Below are 14,982 nucleotides of genomic sequence, written 5' to 3' on the forward strand. Positions count from 1 at the left end.
GGGACTGATGTGGAGTAACTTGACTTCAACCCCATCCAACAAGGGATGAACTAAAACAGAGATTGCAAGTTTGACCCTCGCAATGTCCAACATCCGTGTCTGACCTCACAAATACTGCTGAAAGAGGACCAAGGGCTGGGCCCACAGGTTCAGCAGGTACACGATGCCACACAGACGCACACAGTGTTTTAATCCCCAGGACAAAGTTTACTGAATAAGTCACAGAATAGCGATCTGGGAAAACATGTAACACGGTATAAACAGAGAAGAAATACAAACTAATATGCAACAGAATATTGCAGCAAACTAACACTATACTCCTAGTTCCCACAGTTACTTAACAGGTACCAGATACAAGTCCTTTAAGAACACGGTTCTCCTGGATCGGTCCCTCGTTGGGGTGCACCCTAAGTATTGCGCAATACTATTTGTAATCCACAGTGAAATGGGGTCTTCACATAAAAGTACAGTTATATCCTATGCTCCAGCTCTCCACTTAACAGACAGGCCAATTTCCCAGATGATAAGGTGTCAGCGTAAGAGTCCCTTATATTTCACCACGTGGACGCGGCCAAGCCGTACTTACAAGTCCTTGAGGCCTTCCTCTCATGTGGTCTCCTTTACCTTCTGAGCTTCAGAGCTTTCCAGACTCAGTCCCAAAAGTAGCACCACAGACTCTGTGTCTCCAGACTCAGTCCACAGCCAGCATGGCAGTTCTTCCATCCAGCAGAGCACAGGCTGCCTTCCAGCATGTCAGGTCTCCACTGTCCCCTCAGCACATCACCTCCAGCCAGGACCCTTCTCTCCACAGAACTCTACTTCCTGTTTCCTGGTAATGGATGATGCAAATGACTATCTCCAGTGCAAGGTATCAAAACTGCAATCCCAGCACACTGCCAGGCTTGTAGGAGTCCAAAATGTCCCAGTAATTATCTGTAATCAGAGTTTGCAACCTCGAACAATATTTACATTCTGAAGAATTAATTGCATTAATTCCCTATGGGCATTTATTAATTTGCTGCCACCTACTGACCAAAGTTAGTTCCTGACAGTTTACTACATCACACCCTTACATGCCACCCCACTAAAATGTTGGCGTCCCGACAACTCTACCAAATAAAATCATCAGCTGCATAGCGCTGAGGGGGGATACCTGCCGTGGAGCGCTCCGACCTGCGAATGCCTGGGTTTGGTGTCACTGGTGTAGGAACTGTATTCAACTCCTCTCGGGGTAGTACTGCAGTTTCTGGGGTATCATTTGTCACAGGACATTCAGGAGTAGGCACTTCATTCGTCTGTACAGGCGGCATAGTGACCAGCCACCACTCGGTGTCTCTTGAACGCACTGGGTCTGGACGTCTTTGCTCAACTTCTCCAGTATTTTCAAGCAAGGACCGTCCCTCAGAAAGACATGGTCTCAGCATGTTACGGTGTAACCTCCGAGTTGGCCCATCAGAGTTTTCTGCTTGGACATCATAGACTGGACCTTCTGAAAACACTTGTCGTTTCACAATGTAGGGCTGTGATTCCCAGCGGTGATCCAATTTGTTAGTGGGCCGCTTTTCACGAACCAGTACTCTTTCACCTGGTAACAATGGTACTGTTTGCACCGGTTGATGATCTCTAGGGACTTGCTTTTGCAATCTCTCATTGACCACCCGTTGGATGGTTCTCAGTTTGTCTCGGTGTTCCTGCACCCAAGAGTCAGCGGTTCTAGTTATCTCTTCAGAAGGTGGGTTGAGATTCATTTCCGTGATTTCCTGTCCAGGACGACCAAACAGCAGCATGTACGGGGTATAGCCAGTAGTGTTATGAACACGATTATTGTATGCCCAGAGCAGCTCGGGCAAATATTCAGGCCAGCGCCTTTTACGATCTGTTTCCAGAGTACGGAGTATCTGTAGAAGTGTTTTGTTGAACCTCTCACAGGCTCCATTGCCCTGCGGGTGGTACGGAGTTGTTCTTGACTTCTCCATCCCATACAGTCGACATAGCTCTTCCATCAGTTTCCCTTGAAAGCAAGCTCCTTGGTCAGAATGAATTCGTTTCGGGCATCCATACACCTGGATGAAGTGTCTGCACACTGCACGGGCGGCTGACTCTGCCGTCTGGTCACGGGTTGGTACTGCCACAGAGAACTTTGTGAAGTGATCCGTCATCACAAGGCAATACTGATGCCCACTCACTGATTGTCCGATTAAGATGTAGTCAATCATCAGAATTTCTAGTGGTGCGGATGTATGAATCACTTGAATGGGGGCCCGCTGCTCTGGAGGTTTCGCCAGCTCACAAACTCGGCATTTTTGGCACACTTCCCTGACAATTTGCTCCAGCCGGGGACAGTATACGAATCTCTGCACCCACCTGTACGTTTTCTCTGCTCCAAAGTGGGCACCCTTCTCATGTCCCTCAAGGGCTACTCTTCGGGCCAAGACACCTGGGATCACTATTTGCCACCTCTCTTCAAGATCTGTCGGCAGGAACACTCTCCGATACATGACCTCATTTTGAATTATTAGCCGGTCCCATTGTTGTAACAGTTTCCATCCGTCTGAAGACAAATGACTTCGCATGTCAAGATTAGGCCAGGTTTCCATTTTAACCCAGTATTTTATTTTCCGTAAGTCCGAATCATCATCCTGCACCTGTGCCCATTCTTCTTCAGTCTTCCCTAATAGCACCGTGCCACCAGTAGCCACCCCACTTGAGCTTGCCAAGGGTGACCGTCGGGGCACTCGACTGAGATCAGGTATTTCAGTTCCTTCATTTTCTTCATCGACCTCTCTGACTGGCACCTCCCAGGTGACTCTAGATAGTGCATCAGCATTGGTATTGTCTTTGCCAGCACGATATTTGATGGTATAGTTATACTTCGCTAGTCTAGCCATCCACCTCTGTTCTAGAGCACCAAGCTTTGCATTCTGCAGGTGGGCCAATGGATTATTGTCTGTTCGTACTAGTACATGGGCCCCGGTCAGGTACCCTGAGAATTTCTCGGTCATCGCCCAAACCAACGCCAACAACTCGAGCCTGAAGGAGCTGTAGTTATCCGGATTCCGCTCAGAGTCCCGTAGGGATCGACTAGCATATGCGATGACTCGTTCTTGGCCTTCCTGTTCTTGAGCTAACACTGCTCCTAATCCGTGCAGGCTTCCATCGGTATACAGGATGAATGGCCTGTCAAATTGAGCAAATGCCAGGATGGGAGCGCTAGTCAGGGCCTTCTTTAGTTCATCAAATGCTTGTTGCTGAGGCGGCCCCCATGAGATAGGGCGTGTCTTCGGACCCTGGGAAGTCCCTCTCAAGAGTTCATGTAGTGGACCAGCGATTTTCGCAAACCCTTTTATAAATCTTCGGTAGTAACCGGCCAGTCCCAAAAACGCTCTCACTTCCCGAAGTGTCTTGGGCTGAGGCCACTTGCTCACGGCCTCCACCTTACTATCTGCAGGACGAACTCCTTCAGCAGATACCTCATGTCCCAGATACTCTATGCTGGTTTGAAAGAGATGGCACTTTCTTGGTTTGATTTTAAGGCCATGAGCGCGGAGCCTACTGAGCACTTGCCGCAATCTCCTCAAATGTTCTTCAAATGTGGGTGCATGGACTATCACGTCATCCAGGTATATCAGTATCGACTCGAAGTTCAATTCACCCAGGCAGTGTTCCATCAGACGTTGGAAGGTACCCGGAGCATTCGTCAGCCCAAATGGCATTCTGTTGAATTCGTACAGCCCCATCGGTAGAATAAAGGCAGTTTTCTGCCTATCCTTTTCTGCAACAGGTACCTGCCAGTAGCCGCTTGCCAGATCTAGGGTTGAGAAATACTTGGCACGCTGCAAAGCCGTCAATGACTCTTCTATCCTTGGCAGAGGAAAGGCATCCTTTACTGTGGCTGCATTCAATTTTCGATAGTCCACACAGAACCTCAAGGACCCATCTTTTTTCCGCACCAAAACCACCGGCGCAGCCCATGGGCTTTGGCTTTCCTTCACTATCCCACTGTCTATCATCTGAGACAGCATGGTCTTCACCTCTTGGTAGAGAGTAGGTGGGATCTGCCGGTATCTTTCTCGTATTGGGGGAGTATCCCCAGTGGATATTTCGTGCTCAATGGCCGTTGTGCACCCAAAGTCTTCCTCACTCCGAGAGAAAGCAGATTGAAACTCCCACAGTACGGCTTCAATTCTTTCCATTTGATCAGAGGTGAATTGGCTTGCATCAATTTCCATTTGCTCCAAAATTCGCTGGCCATTCCACTCAGGTGTGGGCTTCTCTTCAAAATTCTGGTCCACTGCCAAAGTCCAAGCATCACCTTTCACTACCCGTAGGGCTAACTGTCTACCTGTGAGTGTCTCTGCTTGGAGCACATGCAATTCAGCCACTTTCTCTCCTGCATGAAATGTAACTTCATAATCATGTACGTTGATACACCGGACTAGCACTTGTCCATCTGCAACTGATACAATTGTTCTGGCGATCACTAGACTTCGGCTAGCTTCTGACAAGCCCAGGGGTTCAATTAGCACATCTATGCCATTCAGCTTCCGGTTTCCTCCAATCGGCATACGTATTATCTTCTCCTGACGTGGGGGTACGGTGCAAGTAGTCCCATATGGAGCATATACTGTTCCAATGGGTTTACCCACAGGGGTGCTTTTACAGATACCGCATGCTCTGATCAAGCGCTGGAATGCTCTCCGGGTGGGCTTATGGGAAGTTGCTTTCTTCCAATAACCAGGGCCCTCTTTTGAAAACATGACTTGATCTAGTTCTCGCAGGATATTCATTCCCAGTACGACTGGGGCTTCATCTCGAGCTGGCTTCTCCACCAGCACCACTCCCTTCTTGCCAACGTCTTGTCCGCATAGCTCTATTCTCATCCAAGCTACTCCGAACACAGGTATAGCAGTCTGGTTCACAGCCGTTAACTTAATCAAAGTGTCCTTCTCAGGTTTCATCAGATGGCCGAAGTTTCTCTCAAAGAATTTCAAAGGCATCGTGGTTACTTCTGATCCTGTGTCTATAAGACATCTCACCCATTGTCCTTCAATCAGCACTTCCAAGTAAGGGCTTTCGGCCACAAGGTCCCGAGGGTCTTCAGGGGCGTCCTGGCACTTTACTTCCCCCGCGGCATGCCCCGCTGCCACAGGGAGTTCCCGTTTAACGGAAGACATTCTGGGTTTGCGTGGTTCCTCGGGCATTGCCGGGCGATATGTCCTCTTTCTTGGCATATCCAACACTGAGGGCCCCTTGCCCTCGAATAACTTGCAGAACCCCAAGTCTGTCCAGGTGTAGGTGGATACGGACTGGGGTGATGCATGGTGAAGTTTCTTGTTCCCTCCTCCAGAGGAGCTTGACATGGTGCAGTAGCCATCAGAGCAGCACCCCTTTCCCAGTGTTCAGGCGGAACTGGGGCCTGTAACCGTTCCAACTGTCTCTGAATTTCTCCCACCGATGTGCTAAGTACCTTCACCAACTCTCGCAAATCTTCTTCATTGGAAGGAGTTCTCTGACTTGCTGCAGACTGCATTCTCACGTTGTACACTCCATACTCTTCTTCTTTATCTCGAGCCACTGCTTCTGCTTGTATCCTCTGAAACTGTAAAGTAGCATCCACCCGGATACGGTCCTTGAGCACCTGGCGCAGAGGAGGGCTTCGCAAACCGAGGATGAACTGATCCCGGAGGATTTCATCTCCATTTCCAAGGTCATTAGCACCCCTGGCCTCTCTCTTTCGTACATGTGACCAAATCTCCTGGAGGGCATTGGCAAATTGGGGGATGGTCTCATCTTCACGCTGGAAGCGAGTGAAGAAGCGGGATCTAAGGCTACCGGTACTGGATGTTTCTCCATAAATGGACTCGAGGATCGAGATTATAGATTCCAGTGTCTTCCTTTCTTCCTCAGGGCGCAGCATTACAGTGCGTCGGGCATCTCCTTCCAAGGCATTCAGCGCCACATCTGATTGCAGATCAGGAGCCAAATTATATAACCGGAGGGTGCTTTTAAGATGTGCAACCCAGTCTTCTAGTGGCCTATTCTGACCATCATATCGTACTAATTGACTCAAGATCGCCCCTGCAGGCAGACACATAATCGGAGCTGCTGCCATGGCAGGAGGGTTGACTGGGGCCTCAGGTGGAGCTTCCCCGGACTCTGAAGCGTTCTGCATGGCGATCAATGTACCCTGCTCGCAGCGCCAAATGAAAGAGGACCAAGGGCTGGGCCCACAGGTTCAGCAGGTACACGATGCCACACAGACGCACACAGTGTTTTAATCCCCAGGACAAAGTTTACTGAATAAGTCACAGAATAGCGATCTGGGAAAACATGTAACACGGTATAAACAGAGAAGAAATACAAACTAATATGCAACAGAATATTGCAGCAAACTAACACTATACTCCTAGTTCCCACAGTTACTTAACAGGTACCAGATACAAGTCCTTTAAGAACACGGTTCTCCTGGATCGGTCCCTCGTTGGGGTGCACCCTAAGTATTGCGCAATACTATTTGTAATCCACAGTGAAATGGGGTCTTCACATAAAAGTACAGTTATATCCTATGCTCCAGCTCTCCACTTAACAGACAGGCCAATTTCCCAGATGATAAGGTGTCAGCGTAAGAGTCCCTTATATTTCACCACGTGGACGCGGCCAAGCCGTACTTACAAGTCCTTGAGGCCTTCCTCTCATGTGGTCTCCTTTACCTTCTGAGCTTCAGAGCTTTCCAGACTCAGTCCCAAAAGTAGCACCACAGACTCTGTGTCTCCAGACTCAGTCCACAGCCAGCATGGCAGTTCTTCCATCCAGCAGAGCACAGGCTGCCTTCCAGCATGTCAGGTCTCCACTGTCCCCTCAGCACATCACCTCCAGCCAGGACCCTTCTCTCCACAGAACTCTACTTCCTGTTTCCTGGTAATGGATGATGCAAATGACTATCTCCAGTGCAAGGTATCAAAACTGCAATCCCAGCACACTGCCAGGCTTGTAGGAGTCCAAAATGTCCCAGTAATTATCTGTAATCAGAGTTTGCAACCTCGAACAATATTTACATTCTGAAGAATTAATTGCATTAATTCCCTATGGGCATTTATTAATTTGCTGCCACCTACTGACCAAAGTTAGTTCCTGACAGTTTACTACATCACACCCTTACACTGCAGTGAATGAATGAGCAAAAAATCCTACAGAAGAGCTGTGAAATCTTATAGAAAGTCTTCTCAGAAGAGTGGAAGCCATTATACCTGCAAAGGAACAATCCAACTCCATGTTAACGCCTCCGGATCTAGAATGGGATGTCATTAATACTTCTGTAGTGCTCAGTACTGTGTAAAAGTTTGTCAGGTGTCAAAAAAAAAATAATCACCCAGTCTGTCTGGGATTAAATGAAACGACAGACGGATTGGAGCAACCCTACATCCTCAGAAGATCTGTCTGCAAGTTCTGAGATGAAGTGATGGAAGGCAAAGGTCACACCAAATATTGATGAGATTTAGAATTAGCTAATTAGTTTATTTCTATAAAGAAAAAAAATTACAAATACCCCTTCTATATCTGAAAGCTTCTTACTTCTGTTCTATACCCACCTAAAGTTTTTGCACAGTACTATATGTCTTTCTCATTATGTGAATTTCAAAAAAATTTTCTTTTTCTAGGCGAAGACTGGATGCGCGGCTCTCACGGACACCTTCTCTCATCGGCCTCTTATGATGTAGACGTTAACAAATCCCAAATTGGTAAAAGCAGTCCTGGTCATCAACTGGGTAAAGATTTGCCTTGTCCGGAATCTGGGAAACATTTTAACCATCAATCTAATCATTACGATCCCAAGAGAATTCACGCTGATAAAGGGCCGTATTCATGTTCAGAATGTGCAAAAAGTTTTAGTCGAAAATCTACTCTTGTTACTCATCAGAGGATTCACACAGGGGAGAGGCCGTTTTCCTGTCCAGAATGTGGGGAGTCTTTTACTAGGAAGTCAAGTTTTATAGATCATCAGAGAATTCACACGGGGGAGAAGCCATTCGCTTGTTCAGAATGTGGGAAATCTTTTATTAAAAAATCACGTCTTGTGAATCATCAGAGAATTCACACAGGGGAGAAGCGAAATTTATGTTCAGTATGTGGGAAATATTTTACACAGAGATCAACTCTTTTGGGTCATATGAGAACTCACACAGGAGACAAGCCATATTCATGTACAGAATGCGGAAAATCTTTTAACCAAAAGAAAAATCTTATGAGTCATGTAAGAACTCACACAGGAGAGAAGCCATATTCATGTACAGAATGCGGAAAATCTTTTAACCAAAAGAAATATCTTATGAGTCATGTAAGAACTCACACAGGAGAGAAGCCATATTCATGTACAGAATGTGGAAAATCTTTTAACCAAAAGAAAAATCTTATGAGTCATGTAAGAACTCACACAGGAGAGAAGCCATATTCATGTACAGAATGCGGAAAATGTTTTATCCAAAGGAGCAATCTTATGAATCATGTAAGAATTCACACAGGAGAGAAGCCATATTTATGTACAGAATGCGGAAAATCTTTTAACCAAAAGAAAAATCTTATGAATCATGTAAGAATTCACACAGGAGAGAAGCTATATTCATGTGTGGGAAATGCTATGCCCAGAGGCCAGGACTTGTAAAACATCTGACATCTCACACAAGGAAGAAGACATTGTAATGGTCAGATTGTAGGATGCGGCAGATGTGGCGCTCCGTATGTATAATAAAGAACATTTTTGTAGATTTTGCTCAGAATGATAGATCAATGTATGATTCTGGGGTTTGTGGGCCAAGTCTCTTTTTCTCTTATATATGTTGCTTAGAATAACGCCTGTACACACATCATAGACCCCTGACGCATTATTACGCATTGAAAGAAGTCTCAGGACCATTAATAAGCACAAGACTTTTTGAGAAATTTTAAAAATGTAAATTCTGCTCCACCCATTTCCCAAGCTTAAAATCGCTCACTGACATCCGCCGAATTATTATGTCAGCACGTTACATGTAGAGCCCCCTCACAAGCACAGAGGGGCGCCTTAACCGCCAGGACTCCGCTGGTATGGGATAAGCAATTTAATTGTTGCAGGTTAATAGGTTTATTAGAAAAAAATTTTAATAAAAAGTGAACAAAATATCGGATGTTCCCCAAAGTAGTATTAATAAAAACCACATCTTGTCTCTCAAGAAAAACACCTTACACTGAAATAAAAGTTACCACATGGGGCCTCAAAGAATTTTTTTTCTTTTTCAAAATGTAAAATTTTTGCCAAGGTATTAAAATACTCCTCACGAAGGATAAAAGGACAATCTTTACTTTTCAGGAAAAAAATGCAGTGCGGCCTCTGGTTCTGGGGTCAGTGATGAGAAGAAACATGGTGTGCGATACGGCGGAGCCTGTAGTAGTATGGCGGGCAGGAAAGGGTTAAAGTATTTCGACTTCTCTCTATGTATCACTGAATATAAAGTGAACTCAGGGGACTTGTCTACCGCTAGAAACCTCCTATGAAATCAAAGGAAATTTCTGTATTATCTGTCAGGAGAGATCCGGAACTCGCCCATATAAGATAGTTAGGCTAAGGCCCCACTGGATGGAAATGCAGTGCTAAAGCGAAAGAACTGTGGCGTGAACGCATTGCAGTTCTTTCCGCAGCGATTTCAACAGAAAGTTCACAGAGTTTTTCTCCACAGTTTTGACATGCTGTGATTTTCAAAACCGCAACAGACACGCTGCAATTTCTTCCACAAAGTGGGCATAAATCCCATCCCCTTTGCTTGCACTGTAAAACGCCGCAATTTTTCCTGCAGTGTCTCCGCTGCGGCCAAATCGCGGCGATTCCGCCCAGTGGGGCCCCGGTCTTAAGTTGGGTTCCTACAATCACACAGCTCTACAAATGGAGGAATTACATTGAAAATCGCAGTTTGTAGGTACCGATTTATCATACTATGAATATCAGTATAATCATGGTAAACGCCTAAAAGAGGATGTGGCACCGCACAAGCTGTTCTTATAGAGTAGACATTGTTACGGTAGAATTTCATTAGGATCCCAACTCATTGTCCGTGAGAATTCTTATATACACTGAGGTAGGTATAGATCATCCGAATGAAAGATAGGCACTCATGATGTGTTATGCGTGGTGTATACGTTGTGTGCGTGGTGTATGTGTGGCATACGAGTGGGGTATGCATGGTGTATGTGTGGTGTATGCATGTTATACAAGTAGCATACAGTATGCGTGGCGCATGCGTGAAGTCTCCAGCCTGACCCCACAGTATCCGTTTATCTATAGTATCAGGCTATACAGTACAGACAGAATTGTGATACCATATCAGGCAGGTATATAACGGTATAATGTATATAACGGTATAATGTATATACCTATAGAATATCCCTGACATATACTAAGCTTTGTGACTCACTATGAAGAGCACTAGATGACCGACACAGGGGTGAGAACTCAATTACATGTGGAGAGAAGTCACTGTGAGATATTGGCCAAAGCTTAGCATGACCTTAACATGTTTAACCCTTTTCTGCTCCACCATATCCACATTACTAGGGGACAGTCGCCTCATCTTATTTCCCTATGGGCGAATACACCGCCATCTCCTGACTAGTCTATACATATGGACATAAGCATTATGTATACAGTCATGGCCCCTGATATTGTTCCAGAAAGTGAAGTATTTCTCACAGTAAATGATGGCAGTGACACATTCTTCTGGTTACCAGATCTGACTGTATATTCATCTACGGACAATCCAGATGACTGACATCGCACTGTTATTACCTCTCGTCGCTGTTCCTAATATTTTTTTCCTTGTCGTTTGTTTTAATCTCCCTCAGATTATGTGAAGGATCTCCTGTCACTCAGTGGACCTCAGATACAATGGCGGAGTCTCTCCGTCCTCCTCAGATATAACACAGCAGGCTTGGGCTCTCAGGGTTACCTCACATGATACGAGGTCTGGTCTGACCGGCCATAAGACATTCCCTTCTCTCCCTCACAATCCTCCTGACAGGACTGACATCCTCACTGGTCTGTTCCCTCTTTTACCTCACCACCTCTAGCTCCGCCCACTTCCTGTTTCTGTTTCCTCTTTTACCTCACCACCTCTAGCTCCGCCCACTTCCTGTTTCTGTTCCCTCTTTTACCTCACCACCTCTAGCTCCGCCCACTTCCTGTTCCCTCTTTTACCCCACCACCTCTAGCTCCGCCCACTTCCTGTTTCTGTTCCCTAGGGTTGATGGGACTTGTAGTTCCTTCCCCTGCTGCTCCTTATAGGGACATACTAAAGAGAATGAAGAAAAAGAATGAACATTATTAGCAATGGGGACAGATGGAAAATAAAGATTTCATGAGTTTTCTAAGTGTAATAGACCAGCAATGAACAGGATATATCTGTAGTGAATAATGAGCGAATATTCCATAGAAACAGATGTATAATACTATTCCTGTGCTAGATAGACCTGGAATAGAACAGGAGAAGTATTGTACATCAGTTTCTATGGAATATTCGCTCATTATACACCACAGATATATCCTGTTCATTCCTGGTTTATTAAACCTAGAAAGCTCATTAAATATTTATTTTACATCTTTCCCCATTGGTAATAATGTTCATTCGTTTTCTTCATTCTTTTTAGTATGTCCCCTGCTTATAGCCCTGTAGTTCGGATTCCTCTTGCACTCCTCCTGGTTACAGTCCATTCCCTGTAGTTCAGATTCCTCTTGCACTCCTCCTGGTTACAGTCCATTCCCTGTAGTTCAGATTCCTCTTGCTCTCTTCCTGGTTACAGTCCATTCACTGTAGTTCAGATTCCTCTTGCACTCCTCCTGGTTACAGTCCATTCACTGTAGTTCAGATTCCTCTTGCACTCCTCCTGGTTACACTCCATTCCCTGTAGTACAGATTCCTCTTGCACTCCTCCTGGTTACAGTCCATTCCCTGTAGTTCAGATTCCTCTTGCACTCCTCCTGGTTACACTCCATTCCCTGTAGTTCAGATTCCTCTTGCACTCCTCCTGGTTACAGTCCATTCACTGTAGTTCAGATTCCTCTTGCACTCCTCCTGGTTACAGTCCATTCCCTGTAGTACAGATTCCTCTTGCACTCCTCCTGGTTACAGTCCATTCCCTGTAGTTCAGATTCCTCTTGCACTCCTCCTGGTTACACTCCATTCCCTGTAGTACAGATTCCTCTTGCACTCCTCCTGGTTACAGTCCATTCCCTGTAGTACAGATTCCTCTTGCACTCCTCCTGGTTACAGTCCATTCCCTGTAGTACAGATTCCTCTTGCACTCCTCCTGGTTACACTCCATTCCCTGTAGTTTGGATTCCTCTTGCACTCCTCCTGGTTACAGTCCATTCCCTGTAGTTCGGATTCCTCTTGCACTCCTCCTGGTTACAGTCCATTCCCTGTAGTTTGGATTCCTCTTGCACTCCTCCTGGTTACACTCCATTCCCTGTAGTACAGATTCCTCTTGCACTCCTCCTGGTTACAGTCCATTCCCTGTAGTACAGATTCCTCTTGCACTCCTCCTGGTTACACTCCATTCCCTGTAGTTTGGATTCCTCTTGCACTCCTCCTGGTTACAGTCCATTCCCTGTAGTTCGGATTCCTCTTGCACTCCTCCTGGTTACAGTCCATTCCCTGTAGTTCAGATTCCTCTTGCACTCCTCCTGGTTACACTCCATTCCCTGTAGTACAGATTCCTCTTGCACTCCTCCAGGTTACAGTCCATTCACTGTAGTTCAGATTCCTCTTGCACTCCTCCTGGTTACAGTCCATTCACTGTAGTTCAGATTCCTCTTGCACTCCTCCTGGTTACAGTCCATTCCCTGTAGTACAGATTCCTCTTGCACTCCTCCTGGTTACAGTCCATTCACTGTAGTTCAGATTCCTCTTGCACTCCTCCTGGTTACACTCCATTCCCTGTAGTACAGATTCCTCTTGCACTCCTCCTGGTTACAGTCCATTCCCTGTAGTTCAGATTCCTCTTGCTCTCTTCCTGGTTACAGTCCATTCACTGTAGTTCAGATTCCTCTTGCACTCCTCCTGGTTACAGTCCATTCACTGTAGTTCAGATTCCTCTTGCACTCCTCCTGGTTACACTCCATTCCCTGTAGTACAGATTCCTCTTGCACTCCTCCTGGTTACAGTCCATTCCCTGTAGTTCAGATTCCTCTTGCACTCCTCCTGGTTACACTCCATTCCCTGTAGTTCAGATTCCTCTTGCACTCCTCCTGGTTACAGTCCATTCACTGTAGTTCAGATTCCTCTTGCACTCCTCCTGGTTACAGTCCATTCCCTGTAGTTCAGATTCCTCTTGCACTCCTCCTGGTTACACTCCATTCCCTGTAGTACAGATTCCTCTTGCACTCCTCCTGGTTACAGTCCATTCCCTGTAGTTCAGATTCCTCTTGCACTCCTCCTGGTTACACTCCATTCCCTGTAGTACAGATTCCTCTTGCACTCCTCCTGGTTACAGTCCATTCCCTGTAGTACAGATTCCTCTTGCACTCCTCCTGGTTACAGTCCATTCCCTGTAGTTTGGATTCCTCTTGCACTCCTCCTGGTTACAGTCCATTCCCTGTAGTTCGGATTCCTCTTGCACTCCTCCTGGTTACAGTCCATTCCCTGTAGTTTGGATTCCTCTTGCACTCCTCCTGGTTACACTCCATTCCCTGTAGTACAGATTCCTCTTGCACTCCTCCTGGTTACAGTCCATTCCCTGTAGTTCAGATTCCTCTTGCGCTCCTCCTGGTTACAGTCCATTCCCTGTAGTTCGGATTCCTCTTGCTCTCTTCCTGGTTACAGTCCATTCCCTACTCTTCAGATTCCTCTTGCACTCCTCCTGGTTACAGTCCATTCCCTGTAGTTCAGATTCCTCTTGCACTCCTCCTGGTTACAGTCCATTCCCTGTAGTTCAGATTCCTCTTGCACTCCTCCTGGTTACAGTCCATTCCCTGTAGTTCGGATTCCTCTTGCACTCCTCCTGGTTACAGCCCATTCCCTGTAGTTCGGATTCCTCTTGCACTCCTCCTGGTTACAGTCCATTCCCTGTAGTTCAGATTCCTCTTGCACTCCTCCTGGTTACAGTCCATTCCCTACTCTTCGGATTCCTCTTGCTCTCTTCCTGGTTACAGTCCGTTCCCTACTCTTCAGATTCCTCTTGCTCTCTTCCTGGTTGGCCGCCTGCTTGGTTTCCTCTTCCTGGGGTGACGTCATTGTGGCTCTCTCCTCCCCCTGCTATGTGTGATGTATTTCCTCTATTCCTGGCTCTCCGTCTGCTGGATCCAGCTCTGCAGCATTACACACTTGTATGTTGGCTCAGACCTGGGGATTGCTATTGTGGCTGGTGCAGTGAAGGCCCCTGTATTCTGATGTGTATTAGTGCTCACAGCAGCACAGAGGGGCGGGCAGATCCCTGCAATGATTCCCACCCACTGGATCTCTGTGGATTGTAAATAGCTGGAGGAAGCAGAGACAGGCGGCAGCAGGGCTGGAGAGCAGAGGTAAGCACACACTGCCGGCTATTCCATCAGTCTCTGGGTCACTCCATTGTAAGAGGCTGCAGGACTGGAAGGAGAGAAAGTGGAGGATAATGGGAGACGGAGGAGAGAGACGTCCTGCGGGCAGAGCAGTGATAGGGACAACTACTACTCCTAATGTCCAGGGGGGAGGATGAGAGTATGACTGACTGTACGGTAGGAGGAGGAGGAGGATGTGTAACCTACTAGGCAGGAGGACCCGGCTGTGTACAGGGAGATTTCATGTGTTTCCATAATCATCATGTGATCACGTGTATCTCAGTATGGATATCATTGAGAAACCTGCCATGAGATGTCACCTGGAGAAAAGCCCTGCTACATCTCTGCATACACAGCTCTGCTACATCTCTACATACACGGCTCTGCTACATCTCTACATACACGGCTCTGCTACATGTCTACAT

General features: G+C 46.5%; 1 protein-coding gene and 1 pseudogene across 1 annotated transcript in view; both read left to right on the forward strand.

The window, feature by feature from the left end:
* LOC142193531 (uncharacterized) overlaps window positions 1–8,684 on the forward strand; it is a 49,169-nt gene extending 40,485 nt beyond the window's left edge. Inside the window, 1 exon segment of the mRNA XM_075262503.1 lies at window positions 7,659–8,684. Within this exon segment, the coding sequence (XP_075118604.1) occupies window positions 7,659–8,659 (1,001 nt within the window). The 3' untranslated portion in view covers window positions 8,660–8,684.
* Window positions 8,685–14,457: 5,773 nt separating this feature from the next.
* Window positions 14,458–14,982, forward strand: part of LOC142193532 (uncharacterized) — a 54,211-nt pseudogene continuing 53,686 nt past the window's right edge.

The sequence above is a fragment of the Leptodactylus fuscus genome, chromosome 2 (genome assembly GCF_031893055.1).
Source record: "Leptodactylus fuscus isolate aLepFus1 chromosome 2, aLepFus1.hap2, whole genome shotgun sequence".
In the NCBI taxonomy this organism is placed as follows: domain Eukaryota; kingdom Metazoa; phylum Chordata; class Amphibia; order Anura; family Leptodactylidae; genus Leptodactylus; species Leptodactylus fuscus.